The sequence below is a fragment of the Folsomia candida genome, unplaced genomic scaffold, assembly GCF_002217175.1.
Source record: "Folsomia candida strain VU population unplaced genomic scaffold, ASM221717v1 Fcan01_Sc034, whole genome shotgun sequence".
Classification (NCBI taxonomy): domain Eukaryota; kingdom Metazoa; phylum Arthropoda; class Collembola; order Entomobryomorpha; family Isotomidae; genus Folsomia; species Folsomia candida.
The window spans coordinates 264497-287483 of record NW_019091226.1 but is presented as its reverse complement, the minus strand read 5'-3'; the positions used below and the strand labels follow the sequence as shown (position 1 = coordinate 287483).

At 37.0% G+C, this 22987-nt stretch overlaps 4 protein-coding genes across 9 annotated transcripts; all 4 read right to left on the bottom strand.

Moving 5' to 3' along the window:
* Nucleotides 1-6766: 6766 nt before the first annotated feature.
* On the bottom strand, nt 6767-7746 carry LOC110860819. The gene is made up of 2 exons (XM_022109932.2): nt 7589-7746; nt 6767-7286 (listed from the first exon to the last, which is right to left on the bottom strand). The coding sequence occupies exons 1-2, from the start codon at nt 7669-7671 to the stop codon at nt 6863-6865; spliced, it is 507 nt and encodes a 168-aa protein (XP_021965624.1). The 5' UTR covers nt 7672-7746; the 3' UTR covers nt 6767-6862.
* Nucleotides 7747-8230: 484 nt separating this feature from the next.
* Nucleotides 8231-12245, bottom strand: LOC110860785 (zinc finger protein 629). Of its 2 annotated transcripts, none has more exons than XM_022109893.2 (7): nt 12124-12245; nt 11586-11912; nt 10718-11515; nt 10413-10655; nt 9615-10076; nt 9033-9348; nt 8231-8600 (listed from the first exon to the last, which is right to left on the bottom strand). In XM_022109893.2, exons 2-7 carry the CDS (start codon nt 11878-11880, stop codon nt 8429-8431), a joined length of 2286 nt encoding a protein of 761 aa, XP_021965585.1. In that variant the 5' UTR covers nt 11881-11912; nt 12124-12245; the 3' UTR covers nt 8231-8428. The 2 variants fall into 2 exon arrangements, 1 of the variants encoding a protein (XP_021965585.1); XR_004837358.1 differs by having other exon boundaries at nt 8459-8600; nt 8951-9348.
* Nucleotides 12246-12511: 266 nt separating this feature from the next.
* On the bottom strand, nt 12512-17245 carry LOC110860778 (zinc finger protein 599). 2 transcript variants are annotated; one of them, XM_022109881.2, is made up of 10 exons: nt 17176-17245; nt 17053-17080; nt 16926-16960; nt 16540-16854; nt 16003-16454; nt 15725-15902; nt 15382-15642; nt 13636-13803; nt 13128-13296; nt 12512-12788 (listed from the first exon to the last, which is right to left on the bottom strand). In XM_022109881.2, exons 4-10 carry the CDS (start codon nt 16820-16822, stop codon nt 12716-12718), a joined length of 1584 nt encoding a protein of 527 aa, XP_021965573.1. In that variant the 5' UTR covers nt 16823-16854; nt 16926-16960; nt 17053-17080; nt 17176-17245; the 3' UTR covers nt 12512-12715. The 2 variants fall into 2 exon arrangements, 1 of the variants encoding a protein (XP_021965573.1); XR_004837359.1 differs by having other exon boundaries at nt 13070-13296; nt 17053-17209.
* Nucleotides 17246-17641: 396 nt separating this feature from the next.
* On the bottom strand, nt 17642-22582 carry LOC110860779 (zinc finger protein 37). Of its 4 annotated transcripts, none has more exons than XM_022109883.2 (10): nt 22530-22582; nt 22411-22438; nt 21844-21878; nt 21144-21455; nt 20619-21049; nt 20307-20484; nt 19083-19337; nt 18635-18805; nt 18206-18374; nt 17642-17956 (listed from the first exon to the last, which is right to left on the bottom strand). In XM_022109883.2, exons 4-10 carry the CDS (start codon nt 21436-21438, stop codon nt 17878-17880), a joined length of 1578 nt encoding a protein of 525 aa, XP_021965575.1. In that variant the 5' UTR covers nt 21439-21455; nt 21844-21878; nt 22411-22438; nt 22530-22582; the 3' UTR covers nt 17642-17877. The 4 variants fall into 4 exon arrangements, with proteins under 4 accessions (XP_021965575.1, XP_021965577.1, XP_021965576.1 ...); XM_022109885.2 differs by having other exon boundaries at nt 17642-17794; nt 17866-17956; nt 22411-22568; XM_022109884.2 differs by having other exon boundaries at nt 22544-22561.
* Between the last annotated feature and the right edge of the window lie 405 nt (nt 22583-22987).

Here is a 22987-nt window from a genome sequence, read left to right as displayed (position 1 = left end):
TTAGTTTGGATAAAAAATTTTGGACAGGCAAATCCAAGTTGGAAGATTGAACGAATTCACATATTTCCATATCCAAGAAACTGTCTGTAATTTGCTTCACTTGCTTCTACCCCATTAGAGCTTTTTATATATTTTTTCAACTGACCATTGAAAGATTCGAACTGGAAAGACGAGCTCTCATACAAAGGACCCCAATTTTCTACTGTGGCAATTAAATGCTGCAGTTGGTGAACGTTAAAACTGTAAAAAGTTTCCCCATATAATTCCAAACCATCTGTTAGAAACGAGAAAATTAACTTTTCAGATGTTCGTAGTTCTGCTTCTACAATGGAACGTTGTGAGCAGAGGAAAATAGCTCGGGACAATTTTCCAAAATGCTTTAAATATTCTTTCTGCAATATTCCTTTCAATATACATGGTAGAATAAATAGCCACGTCCGCCACTCGGAAGCTTTCCAATGTTTATTAGTGGAAATGCTCCGAGTCGATCGTACTATTTCTGATGGAACCTTGACATTCATCAGCCTAGCGTCGATTTGTTCAGACCTATCTCCGCAATAATAACTGCCAAATTTATTTGTTAACCACAGTTGGGTAAAACTTCTAACTATTCCAAGAAAAATGCAGTGCATATAGTCTACACTGAAACCATTAACCAGATCAAAGTATTTTAAATCGCACAATGGGCTACGAAATTTTTGGCCAAGTACGAATTCCCCTTGGTTGGCATTTAATTTGTAGGAATTTCCGTTCCTTAAAATTACATCTTTCTCGTCTGGCAAAAAAACTACAATTTCCACGACCCTTTTTAACAGATTTTCCTGAATTAGTGCACCAATTACATCCATATTTTCCATTAAATTGCTTATGTCCTTGTAGCATACATCTTGCAACAGAATCAACGGAACATAAATTAAACGTAACATTAGAACTAATGCTCACACCGTCAGCAGTTTTCCAGTTGATTCCGTTTAACAAGGAGTCCATTTTAATTAAAATGGTGAGAAACAAGGGGGGGTTACTATATATGGAATACAAAGAGAAAGTGCAGAATAGCCAGAAAAAAATAGCTCCATAATTATAACACCAAGCTTTCATAAGTCGAAATCATATCCAAATTATTAGCTCACCCTGCGAAGCATGAGAGCTATTGAATTCCTCCTGTCCGTCCGTCTGTCCGTCTGTCTGTTAACGACCTTTTTGCATCAATTGATGCTAATTAAAAATCCCCTTGACAATTATTGAATATGTTAGGCGCACCATTGGTATTGAACAAACCGAATCGAATTTTTTAGTAAATAAATAGCACAGTTGATATCTAACAATCGGTAACACAAAATGATGCGAAATAATTGGGGGATGGGATGCATAACGCACCAATAATGCATACTACTCGGCGGAGTTTATTAGACAATTTTGACATAAATTTTTCAAAATTATCGTTGATCGTTGGTAGGTAATTCTGCACCAGTGATGCAAAATTTTTGGACTTTCCTCGATGCATAATAATTATTGATCTATTTTGTTTAATTTTTCTGCACCATTGGTGCACTATTGCATAAAAATTATTGATCTCTGTGTTGGATTTTTCTGCACCATTGGTGCACTATTGCGTAAAAATTATTGATCTACTTTGTTGGATTTTTCTGCACCATTGGTGCACTATTGCATAAAAATTATTGATCTACTTTGTTGGATTTTTCTGCACCATTGGTGCAATATTGCATAAGCATTATTGATCTACTTTGTTGGATTTTTCTGCACCATTGGTGCATAATTGCCAAACAATTATGTATCTATTTTGTTGCATTTTTCTGCACCTTTGGGGGCCAAAACCAAATCATTATTACAGGGTGAGCTACTTCTAACGTTACTACGGTTTATTTTCTATACTAGTTTTCAATCATTCGAGAAAAATTACTGTCAGCGTGCTACTTCTAACATTACAACGGTTTATTTATTTTCCAGTTAGCAATAAACTAACCGTATGATACCCTACCCGTTCCAAATATCTTAAAAAGTAATCCATCCCCACCCCATGCTCAATCGTATCCACAGATCTTAAAAACTCTAAATTTATCGCGAGGGGCTGCAACCCAGCAATCACAACTCTTTTAACCTTGTCATGACCATAAAATGTAAAAATCTTTCTCCTAAACTCATTCGACAGTGTGGATGCCTTTGCGACATAACAGATCGCGAAAAATTCAGCCACCAATCCCGCAACCAACGTCCAAAATGAAGTTGCAACAATAAAGATAGAAATTTTACCACCTGGTAAGAATTGCAAAATAAAATAGTACATGGCAATAGTTGACATTAAAACGAGGTGAAAATGGTGGAGGCAAGGGACTATTAAATCACGTGCCAATTCGGATTGAATAATGGTCAAAATGTGAAGATTTTGATAGATTTTTATCCCCGTTTCGAACCCGAGACCCATTTGGAACTGTTTCTTAACGTAGAGGGTGTTCCGGATGTAATGCAACTTTGGTCAAATGCATATATACCATATATACCATACATATATACCATAAGTTAATAAATTTATTTCAACAAAATTTTGGTCAACAAAAGACAAAGGTTGAAACTAATTATTTTTTGCTTCGAATGGTCCATACACCCCCTTCCGTCCAATCTGGAGAATTTTTTGTCGGACGCCACCCATTAGTGCTCGGCCACTGTTCTGGGCTACCTTTTTTGAGATTCTTGACCAAATCTGGCGAAATGAGTTCAAATTTTTGGCTGGAGTTTTTCGTTTACGATATTCCTTCTTACATAAAGCCCAAAATTTTTCAATAGGTCTTGCCTGGGGTACGTTTGGTGCATTATTTTTTTTCCACAAAATCGATATTTTTCGACGCAAAGTACTCCACAACTGGACGAGAGTAATGACAACTTGCCATGTCCGGCCAGAAAAGAACATCCCTGTTTTTAATGAAGGGGACCAACCTCTTCTTTATGCACTCATTCAAATACCTCTCCGTGTTCATTGTGGCGTTGGTCACATAAGGTTTTGAAACGTTTCCCAAAGAGTCAATCGCTTGCCATACTAGGTACCGCTTAGGAAATTTTGACTTAGATTTATACTTATATTTTTCTGGTACGGTTTTTTTGTCAGTTGAAGAGTAGTACTTGGTGCCAGGAACGTCATTTGGATCAATTGGGCAGTAAGTCTCGTCATCCATGACAAGAATCTTGGATAACTTCGGGTCGAGTCGTTTCTCTGCAATCTTCCGGCAGTTGGTCTTTGACCTTTTCTTTTGCTCTTCGGTGTATTTAGGAGCTGATATAGCCTTATAAGATTTGATGCCCAACTTCTTAACTTTAATATTATGTACGGTAGTAGGCGATAACTTCAATTTGTGAGCTAAATTTCGCACCGACATTCCAGGATCCTTTTTGTACTCCTTGTCAACGGCTTTTATCGCTTTGGGGGTAGCCACACGGACTGAACGGCCAGATTTTTTTTGTAATCAGCAGTTCCCCTCTGCTCATACCTCTGTAGTATATGACAAATTGTCGATTTTGGAATTTGTTGATCTATGAAGTGACTGTAGGTCAATTTCTTGGAGCGCGATACCACATTTTCGTAGTAGTGGCAGACGTCCCTTCCTAGTTGCTCGCTGGTTTTTGACCTCATTTTGGAACGGTTGGAGATACCGACTTCTGGTTTTCGGATTCGACTTGATGGATGCCTGTACTACAATAATCCCGCCATTTCGAATTTGGGGCACATTGATATCACGATGATATATGCATTTGACCAAAGTTGCATTACATCCGGAACACCCTCTAATTTATTCGAATTGATGAATTGAGCGACTTAAGAGCCAGGTAGGTGACCACGATTCCGTTCAGGATGGATAACAGGCAGAGTACCGTCATGGAGACGAGGATGCTGCAGCCGATGCAGGAAAATATTTGGACACATCTCTTTACAAGGGTCGGGTAATGTTGGACAAAGTAATAAACAGGATTGAACTGTGGTTCAAAAAAATTGATGTAAATTAGGAGTGGTGGGAATACAAAGTCCAGTCCGAAATAGCAAATGTTGACTAAGAAGTCTCCCAGAAATTTGGTTAAGTTGAGGGCAGGATTCTTCTTTGGTAAAAGTAGGGCTAAATTTTGAAAATTTCAAAAATCAAATTTTGGCCAATATTAAGCTTTAATTTGGCATAAAACCGGAAGGAATTAAAAAAATAGGGTGGGTATTCACGTCAATCAAAAATTCCGCTTCGAAAAAGTCTTTACAACTTTGCTGAATATTTCTTGTTCTTTTAAATTTATTGATATCATATCAATGATATGTGATTACGATAAAACTTTATGCAAGAAAGTCGGATTGCGCGATAATCGCAGCTAAATATGCCTGACTTGTGCTATGTACTTCTATGAAATTTGCAGTTTTTTCATACTATTTGCGCCTATTTTCTTATGGAAACGAACTAAGTTTACATTTAGACTCGCGTATTATGAAATTTTATATTAGATAGTAAACTTCCGGTTTATGTACATGCCTCTCTTATGTACCACCTACTTTGTATCTGTGAATCCACAAGGAGGGCAGTTTCATAGCACATGACGAGTTTTTGGGGGCTCGTCGGTTTCGCTAAGAACCACAAATACGGTGTGCAAATGAATACCAAATCTGTGACTAAGAATGTTACAAGGAACACTTTCAAGTCTCGACTTTCCCCTGGTTGTGCCGATGTGAGGAGTTGATAAGTTCTGGCGAAAAAGATCGGCACCACGAGCAGTGTCATGATTCCCGTATAGATCTGAAAGTTTCGAAATTGGCAAGCATTTTTGCGGCAAGGTTCTGCCCTGCCATCTTTGTCGTTCCATTTTAAAGTGAAACAAGTGAAACAGGAACTGCGCAGGGTGAATTTGACGGCTCGCCGAAAATATCGGAGACCGGCCTCACTCCACATTTTTTACTTTTCGAAAAATATATACTTCAGTTAATTTGGTAGTCGAAGTGAACTAACGGCGTATGTACATATGTATCACTGAACAGAATTTTTCCTATTTTTGGAGGACAAGGTTCTTCCAGAATTAGATTTAATTTATGTATATGTAGGAATCTGAATAGTTTAAAATTTTGGTATTTTCATAATTTTAGCGTATGTATTAGTTTGCGAAAGGTTTGTGTAAGTTACATAAGTCATGTTTATATACATACATAAATATGTACTTGGCAACGTTACCACTTACCGTCATTACAACTACTTAATATGGAGAAATGCATAAGGTCATGCGTATGTACATACATATGTACATGTGTAATTAGATGTCCCTAGTCGGGTACGAAATTCTTTGATAAACGTTGTTTACTGCAGAAAAATAACGGGTAAGAATTTTTAATTAAAATTTTCCATATGGATGGATAATATACCTGTGTATAATATAAAAATACTACCTTTCCCAATTTCCTCTCCTGGAGTACGCACGCTAGAGAAATCTGATGGACGGCCGGTCGCTTGGAGCACGCACGGTTTTTACCGGAAAATGGTCACAAGCGTTGAGAAACAAAATTTGAGAACTTCCGCACCAGTGGAAGTTTTAGAGCAGGCCATGGTCTAAATTTTAAGCCGCAAGTAATAATCCAGATGATTAAGGTCTGCTATTACCAATGGAATTTTTGTGACCAAATAAAATCGATGAAATGAGCTCAGAGTCAATTTTCGACAATTTTTGCACAATATGGCTGAGCCGTTACCTTTTAAGAAATTCAGTTTCTATTTTTCAATAGACCGGACTTCAAAGGTTTTACACTAAGTTTTGCAACTTTGGTAATGTAATTCTTGGCTTGCGCTGTAACCCTTTCTAGAGAAAAACGGGGTTTCGCTTTTTCCAGGAGATTAATTCAAATCCAAACCATCAAAGACTTAGGGGGATGAGATCTTCGACGTTTTCTATTTGCCAGGGGTATGTATGATTTTTGCATAGTGCAAATTCTTTAATTTTCCTTGTTAAATTTACGCAAAGCTTGGGATAAGTTTCCACAGGAAAGTGTGCGTAATCCAGGCGATCATTTTACCATCAGATTTTGTAAGTGTGTGTGCTCCAGAAGAGGAAATTTGGATATTTAGTATTTTTATATTATACACAGGTATATTATGCATCCGTGTATAAAATTTTAATTAAAAATTCTTACCCGTTGTTTTTCTGCAGTAAAAAACGTTTATCAAAGAATTTCGTACCCGACTAGGTAATTTGTACGTTTTATGTATGTAATGTAATGATCTCTAATTTTTGTAATAGTATTTTTCTAAAGTAAACAAATTTGTCTGTTCAAAATTAGTCATGTGTATGAATTATTTCCAGAATTGAAGTATTAAGTAATGCATAATTTCCATCGCAAATTGATCGAGCGGGTCAATCTATGAAAAATATATGGAAAATATGTACATACTTTGGAAACAGAAATAGACACAAATTGACCTGATTCGAAAGTAGGCGATGAAGGTAACGCACAAGGTCATGGCGCCAGGTCACAGTTCACGATTTTCTTAACTTAAAGCGATCCCTTGTGAGGACTCGAAATCCAACGGAATAGGTCGATTTGACCTACGGTGACCAGGTGACGGTGGGGACGAGATCAAAGGTCACAAATGTCCAAGACAAATAAAGCGTGTCGATTTTAACAGATTTTGAAATCCAATTTGTTAAGATAAATTTTCCTGATCTTTTCTAACACAAGGTGTTATTTATTTCCGAGTATGATTTACGACAGGTTTTGTAAATGATACATGCACCCAAATGAAACGTTACTTGCATTTATTCAAACTTTTTCTTATGTAATTACATTGGTACTATAATTTTTCTATCAGATCTTATATTACCCCTAATTATTTATTCACTCCTTTACTAAAAACGACCCACTCTTGAGCGCCCTTCTCTGTCCGGCCGTCGATCTCGAGGGACCAACCACCAAAACGGAGGTCGAGTTAATCTGAATTACATAAAGATCCCTCGGTTCAGCTGGATAAGGGCACGTGATATCAAAATAGAATTGAGAGTAGTTCGGGTGGCCCGCGTAGCCTCGACGCGTCTCCAAGTAGACGTAGAGCACGTCGCGATCCGCCGAAATGTCCGTGAAGGAAATGTCATCTTCGACACTGAGGAAGAGACGCACCCCACCCGCCGAGGTGTCGGCATTGTTGTAATATTCTCCGGAAGTTGAGATGCGGTATGGCGATGGGGTGTAGCCATTCACCTCGTAGGAAAACCCGTTGTCCTCTCCGACCCTGATTCTCACCCGGGACTCACGGGTTGATTCTCTAATATAGAGAAATTTAGAGATATCTTTTAGATAAATATTTATACATAAAAGTTTCACGTAATGAATTAGAATGTAATTAAATAGTTATAATTTCGTTAATATTGGGGTATTGTGCATTTTTAATTGAAAGCCCGATTTTTGTCGGACGATTAGCACCAGGTTTTTAAAAAAAGTATGTATGTCAAAGGTTCGTAAGACAGACGGAAGGGCCCAGAGATAGGACTGTGGAATATCTCTGGCTCGGGATGCAAAAAGAAAAAATGCCTAACGCAAAAAAATTCTAATTTTGTCTTAACTCACCCCTCCTTAGGATCCGCTGTAGTCGACCCATGGGCTTGCAAAATTCCTAAAATATAGATCAAACTCGCAATCAGTTTCAGCATTGTTTCCCTTCTGAAATATATATGCTTGCGCTATGCTGAGCAATGTTTTGGCACTTAAAATGATTACAAAATTTAAACCTGGTATTTATAGGTAAATAAGTAAGTAACGTATTTTTCAAAATTCATTGTCTCATCTTCATTAATTCGTCAGCATATACAAACTTTTCAAGAAAGAAGTCAAGGCTATCTTGCGTGTCAGATTTTGTTCCATTTATATAAATCAAATGTCAATAACATGGAATAATGGTAAATATGGAATTTGGTAAATTGAAATCCAGTCAAATATGAGTTTGTGTGCCGCATCAGGTTATTCTTTTGTGTAACAAACTAGAGCAGTATTTTGGAGCACGACTGCATTAATGAAGCTCCAGATATGTATGAACAAGTTTTGAATTGAATGTGCTTTTCTTTTAAAGAGACAATGATCAAAGTAAAATTTAGGTCTGCTCTAACTTGCGCATGTTTTGGTATTAGCAAAATTTACGGATTGAAAATCGTGGGGCAGAACGAAGTTGACTTGAATTCGAAATTAGTGATTATTAAATTTCCCGAAACTAAATACTAATTATCATGTAATATTTTTATTTTCTTGTAAAATTACATGAATATAAATGCAATGCCAAATCCAAAACGACAAATTATAACATGTACATGCATGTACTCGTCGAAATAAAATCATGAAAAATATTGGAGTAGCAAATTAAATATGTATATCAATCTGAGCTTAATACAACGATTTCGAATTCTCCACCGATTCCTACATGGCTGACGACTTGGTCTGAAATGACCTTAATGTCCGTCCCCGCCAGGAGCTGGGCTGGGAGGCGGCGAAATGTAAAACTGGCGTCGTTTTCCGGATGTTTTTGACGTCATAATTTTCTTCGTCGGATTCCTCCTCTTCACTTTCGGAGCAAGACAATTGTTCCCTTCTGTAATATAATTTGTACACAATTAAGGTAGGATTCGGTGAATGACTAATCACTAAATTCGTCAAAATCAACACATTTTTTTAACGATTTTCCAGCTCTGGGAATTTAATTTAAAATTCTGGCCGACTTTGTAGTCAGTAAGTTAATTAATTACTGGTAAGGTTTTTTAAGGCAGTTTCTTTAAGTTTCAATTTTTATGAAGGCCTATTAAACTTGAGATCTCCTCCATCAAAAACTGTCAAATCTGGAGTGTATATTTTTTTTAAATTCGGCAGTATCTGATTTACAAAAATTTGTCGTTCAGATCTTTAAAATAAATTCCCAGCACCGAGAAATGATTTAAAATGTACCTATTTTGGCGATGAGCTCAACGCTAAATTAATTTGTGTACAATTTTTTTTCAAACTAATGACAATCTCGAACACGCCTTACATATTTCTGGCCTTGGTCCTCTTCTTCTTGGGTCGGACGCGTGTTATCTTTTTATCGGGAAACTTTTCCCCATGCTCGTGCGTCCTATGACCCTGGAGTAGACTAGAATTTACGAATTTTCTCGGGCAATGGGGACAGAAGTGGGTGTGGTCGGATGCAGGTGGATGATTTTTCATGTGCTTTTCGAACATATACTTTTTGTAGAAGGAGTTGTTGCAGATTGGACAATGGTGAGAATTCAAGGCTCGATTGTGCCACGTGGCGACATGCTGGTGAAGTGTTTTCAGAGAAGTGTAGCGTTTCGAGCAGCCGGGAGCTGGATACAAAATACATAATAATGAGAAACTTTTAAGTTAAAAAATTTGAAATAAGAAAAAAGTTTAAAATATGTAACGCCTTGATTCCTTATCGTGAAACTTGTATAAAAAGCTAATAAAATTAAGATTTTAGTATTTGATCCGTGTAATTATATAAGTCTGGATAAGGCATAAATATTTGTAACCTGACCTGGGGACGGTCATAAATTACGTAATTACTTATCAACAAGTTTCCTTTAAATTTGCGCCCTCATTTATCACTCACCGGTGCACACGTGGTGGTCAACCTTTTCCGTCTGATGCACGAATTTGACATGGCCACGCATGAAGGCTTTCTGTTTGAACTTTTTGTCACAGCCAGGCCACGTGCAGGCGAAGGTGCGGCGCTCCTCGGGGGCTTGATGCGTCTCGATGTGCCGGTCAAGGTAAAATCTCCACACGAATTTCGAGCAAATGGGACACTCCACCTTCGGATGGGGGGCGATCGGTTTCGGCTGGGTCACAATTTTCGGTGCGAGACCGAATTTGCGGGCGGCTTCTTTTTCCGCTTCGCTCTTATGCGACCAGACATGATTTGGCATGTAGACGGCGGAGCTGGGACGGCCGCAAATTTCGCAGGGCACTTTGGGATGTCTTGCGAAGGGACGGGTTCTTTTAATACCTTTTCTACTTTGAGCGGGGCGAGGGGTCGATGGGTCGACAGGTTTCTTCCGTGGGATCCTGACACCTGGGGAAGTTTAAAATCTTAATTTCTTTAGGTTGTAAAAAAAGTTTTTTACCATTTTACAAATTTGTAAAATGGTTTAATACATACTTAAAAAAATTATTGGTCAGGAAAACGTTATAAAAAATATCGGATTCAGAAATTAAACTGTAATCTATACAGTTTTTATGACATTTTGATAAAATTACGACCAAGAAAATACATTTCAGTCGAATTTAAATTCTCAATTTTTGTAAAATTGGAACATGTAAGCTTTATCAAAGTAAAAGACACAACTTGTCACTTCCTTTAAAAATTTTTCCAAAATTTCAAAAGCAGTTTTTTTGCAAAACAACTCACGTTCTTTCGACGGTTTCTTCTTTGGTCGGCGCGGCTTCTCCGGTTTCGCCGCAAGCTCGGCCTCCTGCTCTGCCGGACTTTTGTGCGAAAAGAGGTGCGAATCCAACTTAACTTTGGGCAATGTGATGGCGCAAATGGGGCAGGTGGTGGGCACATTTTCGGCGTGTAGTTTCGACGCCAAATGCGACCTTAGCGATCTAGGGCAAGTAAAATGTTTGCCACACGGGTCGCAGCGGTAAGCACCTGAACAAAATAGATAAGGTGTTATCAATCAAGTTGGAAATGTAATTAATTTGTCGACCTACGTAAATGTATGCCTCGCACGTGCAACTTGATGGCACGGACTTTCGCCCAATTGGCACATTTTTCCGGCTCCAAGGTGGACATTTTGGCGTCGCTCCAGTCACAGGCTGAGCAAGAGTAGGAGTTCCCAACTTTAATGATTTCGACCCCCTCAAAGTACAACCGTCCATCCGGAGCGGTTTCGATCGGGCCGAGAACCTCGACCTGAGCGGCTTTCCTTTTCGCCAAGATGAGAGCTTTCTTTTCTGGGTCCCACGGGCCGGGACGTTTTCTTGTGGGTTTTAGCGCCCTCTGATTTGGACCGGCCCTGGAGGGGGGTGGTGGTAAAATGTCACTTCCAGAGTGTCGATTTTGTGGCGACATAACGGGCCAGGGTTGTTTCTCTTCAGCGTGGTCACTTATTTCGTCATCGTCATCGTCGTCATTTTGAGGAGAATTATCAGGAAAATATTCTGGGTCGGGATCCTGGTCACCATTCTCGATATCTTGCTGGTAACAATTTTGTACAGGTTGTTCTTGATAATTGCTCGTTTGGTGTGGTATCGGAGGAGTGGTTGGGGTGAATGGTACCGGTCCTAAATAGTAACCTTCGGTGGACAGAGTGAGAACTGGTTGTGACGACACAGTCGGTGACGAAGACGATGGCACGACCGTTTGGAGAGAAATTTCAACCCGTGGCGTAGGTACGATACTTTCTGCATTGACGTGTTCATTCTTTAGTGGTGGATTAAACGATATTGTTGCTTCTGGGGTCAGAGCGACCTTGTCCTCCATACCGTTTAAAATAGGAGCGACCAATTCTAAATATTTATTCAGGACAAAATTCAGATAATTGACATTAGCAAGTAACAAATTGTTAACTTGACCCACCCTTCTTAACTTTCTTCTTGTCCCTTATTCCCTCCACGCCGCGACGTAACGTTTTCTGCAGTTTGTCCAGTTGTCGAAGAATGTCGATAGCGGAGGTGACGTCGCCATGACAACGGTCGCAGAGTGGGAGTGTCACATCGAAACCGACCAAGGCGACGAGTTGGCGGAGAAAGGTGGGGAGCAAGTAAGCCTGTTCCGTCGTCGGGGGGAGTGGTAATTGGATAAGACAGAGGGAACATCGTCCTCCCCCTCCAAATGATGCCGTGATCGTCGTCGTCGCCATGGAGGATGACATTTCCTCTCCTAGTTGGTCAAGGTAGTGTTACACTGCCGAGTAAGAAAAAAAGTTAAATAATGTTTAATTATGTTTACATACATATGAAAAAGCGATAAATAGGCAACGCATACATAAAATAAACAATTAAGTTATAAATTTGAAGTCCAAATTTTAAACTATTCAAATATTAAAACAATAAATTAGTTTACACTAATTACTGTTTAAAACTATTGTCAACTTTAATTTCAAAATTATTATTACCTGTTTTGCCATGATTTCAATTGGAAATAAAAAAACACGAGTGAAAATTTAGAGCGAGTACAGATTGCAGATGATGAGAAAGTAAACAATGTCCCACATGTATGATTCGCGGATTGTGGGGCAGATCGAGGTGGAAATGCTTTCATTATGCAAAAGTGAAAAAATGTATGCTTCAACCAGTTATAAAATTAAAATATACCAAATTATCAATTTAATAATAAAAAATGTAACCCCGAATACACTGGTGACCTCGACACATACTAATATGATAACCCTGTGACACCTAATTACCGTGTGAACCAGGCCAAACGTCACAATTATGAAAAATACATCATTCTTGATAATGAATTTTCGACGGCAAAAACAATATGATTATATGACAAACAGCTTTCACCTCTTTGTTACATGCGGTTGTAACGGTATTATTAATAATCCGAACGGAGTTTTCTATACATATTTTTGTATAATCTAATTTAAAATGTAATGACAAATTTGCAATTAATTACACACTTATTACCATATTCATGTATGAATTCACATTATGTAAATTACTGAACAGTCATTTAGTAACTAAATAAACTAAATATGTGATTCACATATTCAGTGGATCATCATTATCACTGACATCCGATTCCACTTCACTTTTTGGGACAAGTTCCTCAATCCTAAAATTTGAATAAAACTAAATTAATTTTCTTCACAATTTATAAATTCATGTTAAGTTAGCTTGTAAATTTTAAGTTTTATAAATCATTTCTTTCACTCAGAAACTATTTTTATAAACTAAGCGTTGCAATTTCTGGTTTTAACTATTGAAAATTAATAATTATAAATCTAAAGGTTCGTCTACTAAATTTGTTATTCTGATTATTTTTTTCGTAAATTGCGACTTTTACTGTTAAGAAATTTGTAGAAATGTTTGCGGAATTGTTAACTTATAATTCACCAAATCATCTTCTTTTTTGGCTGTCACGTGAGTTTCACAATGTAAAACTTGGACCTACATGTCGGCTGAGTCGAATTTTAATTCGGGAACGGACGAGTTCGTTTGAATTCTGTCTTTCAGATTTGGCTTATTTTTTCCCTTAATATGAATGTTCTTAATGTGACGTTGGAGACCGTCCTTACGGCGAAATTCCCCCACACAAAAGTCGCATTTGAAGGGACGTTCATCTGTAAAAGTGAAAATTGAACAAATGATATCTTTGAGTAGGAAGATTTTGAACGCTAGAATGTAGTTTTCCATTCTTCCAATTTTAGTAACCCGGTTTTTCGTTGGAAAACATTAAAACGAAAGAAGCTTACTGCTCAGCCAGTATTAATAGTTTGAAAAAAATCTGAAAGGTTTCCGGGCAGATAATTTTAATTTATTTTAAAAAAACTAAATTACCTTTCAGAAAAATTTACAAGGAATCGAGATTATTAACATTGGCTGAACAGTAGGAAAGCGCTTTCACAAAATCTGAGAATATTTTTTCCAAATCGGAAAAACCAGGGTAGATTTTTGCATACCAGTATGAGTAAGAGCGTGCCTATTGAGATCCTTCTTGTCATGGAACGCTGCCGTACATTGATCGCATTCGTAGGGTCGCACATCCGAATGCGTTCTCATGTGAGTGTCCAACGTAACCTTGTGTGCAAAGTTTTTTCCACATTGACTGCACACGTGGGGTCGCCCACCTGAAATGAAAAAATAAATAAATTTAAAAAATAAAGGACATTGTTGGTATTCATTCACGCCACTCAAAAACGTCGCTTCGCAACTTTACGGCGTCGTGAACGCTTAGTTTGCATGAAAATACCTAAGCAGATAGGTGAAAAATTCACTTAGGGACAAGTTTGCGTGAAATACCTCACGACGATAGGCTGAACTTTCGCAATTCTCTGAGCAGAGCAATATGAGTTTTGCGAGATCTGCCGAGATTTCACTTCACACAAATTTTGCTGGAAAACCATGGGGATTTTTTTCGTAAATTTACCCCAGAAAATGGGTATGTTATTGTTTCGCAAACTCATCCTCACCATCATCAGCAAGATAAATTACAGAAATTCATGGAAACGACATCAAAATTCATACGTCTTTAGTAGATTTGCGAAGTTACATTTTGCAAATCCCCTCTCGGCACAATTTTTTAATTCTTCGCAAGTTTTCTAAATGAGTTGCGATGCGAAATAACATGTTATCGTGAGTACGCTCCATGCATACATATATGCTTCTTTGTGTCGCATATTTCATAAAAAAACAGCGATCTGATTTGTCGCAATTCGCAGTTCTTCCCAAACTTGCGAAAATATGGTGCCAAGCGAAGCGACGTTTACTTAGTTGACGTGAATACCAGGGTTGGCCAAGATACTTTGTTTCAAAGATACAAGATACAAGATACAAAATATTTGAACGAAACCTTAAGATACAAGATACTAAATACAAATAATTAGAGTTAGACAAGATATAAGATACAAGATAGATTTTATCTGCTGTGATCCCAGATACAAGATACAAGATATTTATTTGAAATAATTTTTTCAAGATACAAGATAAATTATTCGGAGCTTGCAAAAAAACATGAAATATCGAAGCACCACTTGATTTTTTGTATTGTACCCGAGTAACTTATTAATAATGATAGTATAGACTCGTAACTTGCATTGTAATTTATAATGCAAGTCCTCACCCTATGTTTACAATTTATAAACAAATGTGAGGATTTCATATGTAGTGACCCATACTGATTTTTTTAAATTATTATATGGAGCTGAAATTATTGTTACCAGTATATTCAGTTGAAATTTGGAATAATTGCTCTAATGGTTGTACAAATTAGGAATATAATGCAAATTACAAAATTTGCCAACGTGCGAGGGTTAATTTACTGTGGATAAATAAATATTACGACGTTATACAACAGAACCTTGCATCCGGCTCGACAAAGCTGTACACTGAGGTTTTTAAATCTTCATAATTCCAAGTTTTAATACTACCAAATATGCAAGTTTCCCGGTTTTTCACTAAAAATTTATCTTGTATCTTGACTAGTATTTCAAATAAAATTTGATCGAAATAAATTCTCCAGATACAAGATACAAGATACAAAATACTGTTTGAGAAACGTTCAGATACAAGATAAAAGATAAGATAAACTCCGTTACACAAGATACAAGATACAAGATATATCTTGTATCTTGTATCTGATATCTTGTATCTTGTCAAATTATCTTGGCCAACCCTGGTGAATACTAACAATTGAAAGGAAAATTAACCTGTATGAGTGATCTCATGTTTTCTTAAGCTCGGTCTATCAAGATATCTTTTGCCGCAATGTTTGCAGGGGAAGAGTTTTTGACCAGTGTGGGTCACATCGTGGGATTGTAGTTTTCCTTTTGTTATAAATCCAGCTCCACATAAGTCACAAACGAAGCGTTTTTCTTTTTTTCCGTCGTGAACGGCACCCATGTGACGCGTAAGTTTGCTCTTTTGGTTGAAACTTTTGTCACACTCGGAGCAAGGGTATGGCCTTTCACCTAAAAAGTTTAGAAGGATTTGTTGAGAGAATTTATTTCAAAATTTCAAGAACATTTACGATAATTCGACTACAATTATTACCTGTATGGGTTCTCAGGTGATATTCATAGTGGGATTTACTAATAAACCCTTTGTCGCACTGGTCACACTTGAACGGTTTTTCACTATCAGCATTCCCACAAAATTGGTGGTATTTAATGTTAGACTTGGTTTTGAACTTTTTCGAGCACGCATTGCATTGGAAGAGTGGTGGTTTTAACTATAAAAAATATATAAGTAAATATGTATTAATTATCCAAATCATAGTGAATTATGAAGCCTGATTATATTTAAACATTGGAATTGTAAAAAAAACTAACGGATAAAGTAGTTATTAATTTCTGCCATCCCGGGAATTTTGCTGCCAGGCCGGGACGTTTTTCTTTCGCCTGACCAGGAGTTGATGTCGTTGGGGGAAGTGATGGCGAATCAGATGGTCTGATTTTATCGTCGCCACGGTCATCATCGTCGTCGGGAGAACTAGATCCTGTCTCGTCGCCGCTAACGTCGGGATCTTGGTCATCATCTTTTGGGCAGTTATTGCCTTGCTTTGACGTCGTCGCCGAGGGGGAGAAAGGCTCTAAAAAATGGCCCATGGTCGGAGGGGGTTGCGCGGTCACATTTGATGACAAGATCCAATCGGAAGGAATTTCGGATGTATTCCATTCTTCGATGTCTTCTTGTTTCATCTTCACTGCTGGTTGTGGTGCAATAATCAGTGTTTCTGCTTCTGAAGACATTGCGACACCGTCTAAACTGGCCGTCACCAACACTATATTGTAAATATTCAATTCAAAATTAAGATTAGATAAGATATACAATTACTAATCGTAAATTGTTAGATTGACCCAACCCACCCGTAATGACTTTCTTCTTCTTCGTTATCCCCACCACGCCAAGGCCCAGCGCCTTTTGAAGTTTGTTCATTTGTCGGATAATGTCAATGACGGAGATGACGTCGCCATGACAACCGTCGCAGAGTGGGAGGGCCACGTCGAAACCGAGCAGGTCGATCAGCTGGCGGAGGAAGGTGGGGGCCAAGGCAGCCTGTTTCGTGGGGGTGGCCGATAATTGGGTAAGGCAGAGGGAACAACATCCTCTAAATGCCTCCGTGGTCGTGGTAGTTGTCGCTGTCGCCATGGGCGATTTCCCCTCTCGGTGCAGGTCAATTTCTGTGGCAAAAATTTAAAATAATTAATTGAAGTTGCATTTTACGCCATATTTTCCAAAACTTTTAACTCGCCTTAATTAAAGTTAGACTTATTTAGCTGGATCCAACTGTAAATTGCAAAAGAAGACACGATTTATAACAAATAATAAAATAAAATAGCATAAAAAGAAATAATATTTATGTCCAAGTCTGTACGTACCTCAGAGAACATTGGATGTCGAAGCAATCTTTGGAATCCAATTATGTAACAAAATATTTCAACTATTAACTTTTACAATTTGTAACAATCAAGTCTTAGTAAACAAATAAATTATTTACACACCTGCTGCTGTGTAAGTAAGAGGATGTCATATGAAAATGAGATTGAATCCTATTCGCGGATATGCACACTCCGAGTGAACGTGAGATTTCGTCTCTTTTTCATGAGACAAAATAAGTCTCATTTTTCAATGAGACGAGTTTTTAGACAAGTTGTGACTTGAGACGGATCTAAAATTACAACATTTTCGATAAAAATAGGCAAAATATTTATTTTTGAGTGAAAAAAATCAACATTTTCTCCCCTCCAAACTAAATATTTTACCTTTGTTTGTCGAAAATGTCGAAATATTCGACACGTAAAAACTTTTTCTTTTTGAATGAACGTGAATTTAAATATATGTATGCTATATAACATTTCTGTATCGAAGTTTTGGAGAGCTATTTCCCGAAGGGTTTATGAATTATGAAGAATGGGGACATTTTAGGCTTATTTTGAGTCAAAAATGAAGTAAAAATTATTACATATCCACATTTTTTTTACTGAACACTTTTTTATTCAATATAATGGTGCACTATTTGTTTTCATCAACATATATAAATGTGTACTTGATAGTATGTAAATATATGTAGCGTATTAATGCGGACAGAGTTTGTTATGTAAATGTTTTTGTACAATCTTCCTGCCAATATAAGTATTAAAAATGTAATGAACACTTTGCAACTGATTACATACTTATCATATTCATAATACCTATGTAATAATTCACATATTACATAACAGTGGATCATCCTCATCGTTGACATCCGATTCCACTTCATTTTTCGGGAGAAGTTCTTCATTTCTGCAATTTTAATAGAACTAAATTTAATAATTTTTCCTGTACAATTTACAAATTCCTGTCAAGTTTGTTTGTACATTTTAAGTTTTTTAAAACACAGCTTTCACCCCAGAGACATTTTTTGGTAACCTAAAAAGTTACCATCTCGTTTAAACTTCCTGATTTTTTCTCTGGTAATCTCAAATAACTTCTGACAATATTTGCAGAATTTTTAACTTAATGTGATTTTGACAATGCGAAACTTTGACCTACATGTCGGCTGAGTCGAATTTTAATTCGGGAACGGACGAGTTCGTTTGAATTCTGTCTTTCAGATTTGGCTTATTTTTTCCCTTAATATGAATGTTCTTAATGTGACGTTGGAGACCGTCCTTACGGCGAAATTGCATTGCGCAAAAGTCACATTTGAAGGGACGTTCATCTGAAAAAGTAAACAAGTCATATCTTTTAACTCGTATTATCCATGGCATTCAAAATCGTAACATATTGAACACCGGTTTCCATAATTCCAGTCTTGGTAAATTTTAGTAAACCGGTTTTTCATTCGAAAATATTAAAAACGAATGGAGCTTAGGTAAGTAAAATCGGAAAAGGGTTTTATAAAATTGAAAACCATTTTCTAAAACGAACGAAGCTATTTTCCCAAAAAATCGGAAAAACCAGACAAGGATTTTTGCATACCCGTATGAGTGAGAAGGTGCCTTTTGAGATCTCTCTTGTCATGGAAAGCTGCCGTACATTGATCGCACGCAAAGGGTCGCACATCCGAATGTGTTCTCATGTGAGCGTCCAAAGTATCCTTGTGTTGATAGATTTTTCCACAATGAATGCACACGTGGGAGGGTCGCTCACCTGTTTATTTTTAATGAACAAAAATGAAATTTAAAAAATGGAGAAAATTTGAGAGAAAGTTTTGGTATTCATTCAAAAACGTTGCTTCGCAACTTTGTGAAATCGGTGTCGTAACAAGAGAAATTACAATTCTCTGGACGACGACTTTGCGAAAAATTGTTTACGACGGTAATAAATATTTCATTAAAAAAATATAGCAATCTGATTTGTTGCATCGAAAATCTCACAAAGTTGCGAAGTTTATTTATGAATACCCACAATTTAAAGGAAAATTAACCTGCGTGAGTGTTCATATGTCTGCGTAAGCTGGCCCCATCACCATATCTTTTTCCGCAATGTACACAGGAGAAAGGCCTTTGACCAGTGTGAGTCACATCGTGGGCTTGCAGTCTTTGTTTTGTTGCAAATCCAGCTCCACATGTGTCACAAACATAACGTTTTTCTCCATCATGAGCGCTACACATGTGACGCGTAAGTTTGCTCTTTTGGTTGAAACTTTTGTCACACTCGGAGCAAGGGTATGGCCTTTCACCTAAAAAGTCAGGGCTGTTCAATTACCAGTAGAAGTAATTAATTCTTAATTCTTAATTACTCCGTCTGCCAAAATGAGAATTAAGTACTAATTACAGTTACTTCTTTGTCCAGTAATTGAACTTAATTATCAATTACAATTACTCTTCAAGCATGTAATTGATTTTCAATTACCAATTACTTATTAGTAATTGAAAGTCAATTACTTAATTACTAATTACTTAATCCTCATACTCGAAATTAATTAAACACTATTTAAAGGCTAACTTTCGACCAAATTCATTTCCGAACAGGATAAAACATTTATAAATATCTCGGTACAGCAAACAGTTCATCTAAATGATCCAAAAGTTTAAAATTGCCGTGGCCATTGTCTCCAGAGAGACAATGGCCTTTTCTTCCCATAATCACAGCATTAAAATTGTTAATGCGTACATTTCTATCTTTTGTATGTTACCTGACTCTGACTAACGAGATTGCTTAGGTAATTTTTGCAGTCCATGCAACACAGCCAGTAGAAACAATTGTAATATAAAATTGTAATAAGCTTGAAGTGCAAAGGTTGAATGGGAATGATGACCAAAGCGTTCACAACAAAAGATATTTACATAATTCGAGTTCATCAGGAGAGGGATACTTGTCGCATTTCATTCCAAGTATGTTCGATTAAGTAATTGATCAAAGTAATTGAGTATTCAATTACTAATTACTACTTGGCCAAGTAATTAAGTACTTCCAATTTTAATTACTTCAGGTCCTTCAAGTACTTAAGTACTTAATTACTTTTACAAATACCGGAGTAATTGAAATCAATTATCAATTACCAATTACTTCAAGTTCGGTAATTAAGTAAGTAATTAAGTACAAAAGTAATTAAGTACAACAGCCCTGTAAAAAGTTTAGAAGAATTTACTTCAAACATTTATTTCACAATTTCAGGAACATTTTGCGATAATGTATAATTAATTACCTGTATGGGTTCTCAGGTGATATTCATAGTGGGATTTACTAATGAACCCTTTTCCGCACTGGTCACACTTGAACGGTTTTTCACTATCAGCATTCCCACAAAATTGGTGGTATTTAATGTTCGCCTTGGTTTTGAATTTTTTCAAGCACGCGTTACATTGGAATAGTGGTGGATTTAACTAGAAAAAAGTAAATGTAAATAATAAATATGTACTTATTACTTAGCCAAAAGTTAATTATGAGGTGTGAATATATTTCATACTAATATCAAAATCAGTTTAGAACCAGACTAGAATTGTAAAACAAAACTTACTGATAAAGTAGTTATTAATTCATCCAACAGTCCGAAATTTCTTGTCACGTTTGATGGTTTTCGTTTCGCCGGATGAGGAGTTGATGTCGATGGTTTGATGGCTTGGGGAGGGCTGGATTCTTCATCGACGCCACTTTCGTTATCGTCATCGGAAGAAGAGTCGGTCCCGTCCTCACTAACTTCGAGATCTTGGTCATAGTCACCATCTTGTTTTTGGTAATTATTATCTTGCTGAGATGTCGTCGCTGCAGGCTCCAAAAAATGTCCCATGGTCGGAGGGGGTAGCGAGATTATGATTCCCTCCGAAGGAATTTCGGATGTATTCCATTCTTCGGTTTCTTCTTGTTCCATCTTTACTTCTGGTAGAATAAGCCATGTTATTGCTCCTGAAGACATTCCCTCCGCACCGTTTATGCTGGGTTCGACCAATTCTAAATTAGTACAAAAATTAACATAATGGACATTAAGTAACCTAATTTAAGTTAATGTCATTAAAATTAACAAGCGACAATTAACTCGACCCACCCGTCTTAACTATCTTCTTGTCCCTGATACCCTCCACGCCGTGACTTAACGCCTTCTGTAGTGTGTCCAGTTGTCGAATAATCTCAAGGACGGAGAAGACGTCGCCATGACAGCCGTCGCAGAGTGGGAGCGCCACGTCGAAACCGAGCATGTCGACGAGCTGGCGGAGAAAGGTGGGGGCCAAGGAAGCCTGTTTCGTCGGGGGGATGGGTAACTGGGTAAGGCAGAGAGAACAACATTCTCCAAATGGCGCCATGGTGGTGGTGGTGGTCGTCGTCACCACGAAGGATGACATCGGTTTCCCTTCCCGGTCTTGATAAAAACAATTAAATTTGTATTAAATCGATAAACCTATTATAACCAACACTAATGTGTATTAAATTTGTAATATAATGGACGAATTGGTTGTCATAAATTATAATAACACGTTATTTACGTTTATTAATGAATCTACACATGGAACGAATTTTTGTATTTTTATCGCTCTCTGCGAATTAATCATTACATAAATACTGTAAAATTAAAATTATTATAATATTCCAAACTGTAGGTTACTTATTAACCAATTTACAACGTTTCCTGTTTTGATGTAAACTTTGAAATTAAAGCCGTAAAAATTCGCCCTTGCCTTGCACTGATAATGAATAATGGAAATTAAAATTAATAAACGCTACCACATTTTCCAAAACTTTTAACTTACCTTAATTAAAGTTAGGTTGACCTGGATCCATGCAACTGTAAATTGTGAGAGAAGGCACGATTTGTACTGAAGCTGGGCTCGGATCTGCGATGTCTAAAAAGTCCTGTTTTGATGGGAATCGAGCGTGCACGCGCTCTCACCTATTTTAGCAAATTTTAAACTTTGACCTAGAGATGCGAAATTTGGCATGCACATGCACCAACATATGCTGCATCATAATATAACATCAATTCCCGTTCCGTTCGCTATAAATTTTTCAGGAAAAATCAAAAACCAAACGGAATAAGGGTGACATTTGGTTTTTGATTTTTCCTGAAAAATTTATAGCGAACGGAACGGGAATTGATGTTATATTATGATGCAGCATATGTTGGTGCATGTGCATGCCAAATTTCGCATCTCTAGGTCAAAGTTTAAAATTTGCTAAAATAGGTGAGAGCGCGTGCACGCTCGATTCCCATCAAAACAGGACTTTTTAGACATCGCAGATCCGAGCCCAGCTTCAGTAATTTAGTATGCAATTTACCACAAATAATAAAATAATACAAAAATATTTAAGTCACATACCTTAGAGAACATTGGATGTCGAAGGTTCCTTGGAAATCGAATTATTTAACGCAATGTATTACCATTAACTCTTACAATTTGTAAATAACAAGCAAGGTTTAGTTTAAAATTAAAATTACCATTATTTACACACCTGTCACCTGCTGCTGTGTAGGAAGCATGTAGGAAGTCATATGAAAATGAGTTGAATCCTACTCGCGGATATGCACACTCTGAGGATGAGTGAAAGTGAGATTTTGTTTAATTTTCATGAATGAGACGAGTTTTTAGGAAAGTTGTAAACTTGAGTGAGACGTGTCGAAAATTTCGACAAACATGAATATATTTATTTTGTAGAAGTGAATTTGAATGCTGAAGTGAATTTTAATATATGCCATATAAAATTTCCATATTAATTTCTTACAATTTTATTCGTTGGAGTATAAATTATATTCGCAGAGTAAGTGGTAAATTTTACATATATATGTATCATTCATAAAAGAATGTTTCAAAAAGATAGGCGACCAGCGCCGCACAAAAATTGGCCCTATCTTATATTTTTAAAAAAATAAAAATTTAGTAATGTATACTTAGCATG

Excerpts from the sequence above, each read along its gene's own strand:
- LOC110860819 (XM_022109932.2), bottom strand. The coding sequence starts at position 7,671 with ATGCTGAAACTGATTGCGAGTTTGATCTATATTTTAGGAATTTTGCAA. Across the intron at positions 7,287-7,588 it reads ACAGCGGATCCTAAGGAGGG|AGAATCAACCCGTGAGTCCC; the intron begins GTGAGTTAAGAC and ends TCTCTATATTAG.
- LOC110860785 (XM_022109893.2), bottom strand. The coding sequence starts at position 11,880 with ATGTCATCCTCCATGGCGACGACGACGATCACGGCATCATTTGGAGGG. Across the intron at positions 10,077-10,412 it reads GAAGAAACCGTCGAAAGAAC|GTGTCAGGATCCCACGGAAG; the intron begins GTGAGTTGTTTT and ends AAACTTCCCCAG. Across the intron at positions 9,349-9,614 it reads TGACCACCACGTGTGCACCG|CTCCCGGCTGCTCGAAACGC; the intron begins GTGAGTGATAAA and ends TTTTGTATCCAG.
- LOC110860778 (XM_022109881.2), bottom strand. The coding sequence starts at position 16,822 with ATGGCGACAGCGACAACTACCACGACCACGGAGGCATTTAGAGGATGT. Across the intron at positions 16,455-16,539 it reads GAAGAAGAAAGTCATTACGG|TGTTGGTGACGGCCAGTTTA; the intron begins GTGGGTTGGGTC and ends TTTACAATATAG. Across the intron at positions 13,804-15,381 it reads ACATGAGATCACTCATACAG|GTGGGCGACCCCACGTGTGC; the intron begins GTTAATTTTCCT and ends TTTTCATTTCAG.
- LOC110860779 (XM_022109883.2), bottom strand. The coding sequence starts at position 21,438 with ATGTCATCCTTCGTGGTGACGACGACCACCACCACCACCATGGCGCCA. Across the intron at positions 21,050-21,143 it reads CAAGAAGATAGTTAAGACGG|AATTGGTCGAACCCAGCATA; the intron begins GTGGGTCGAGTT and ends GTACTAATTTAG. Across the intron at positions 17,957-18,205 it reads AAATTCGACTCAGCCGACAT|AAATGAAGAACTTCTCCCGA; the intron begins GTAGGTCAAAGT and ends TTAAAATTGCAG.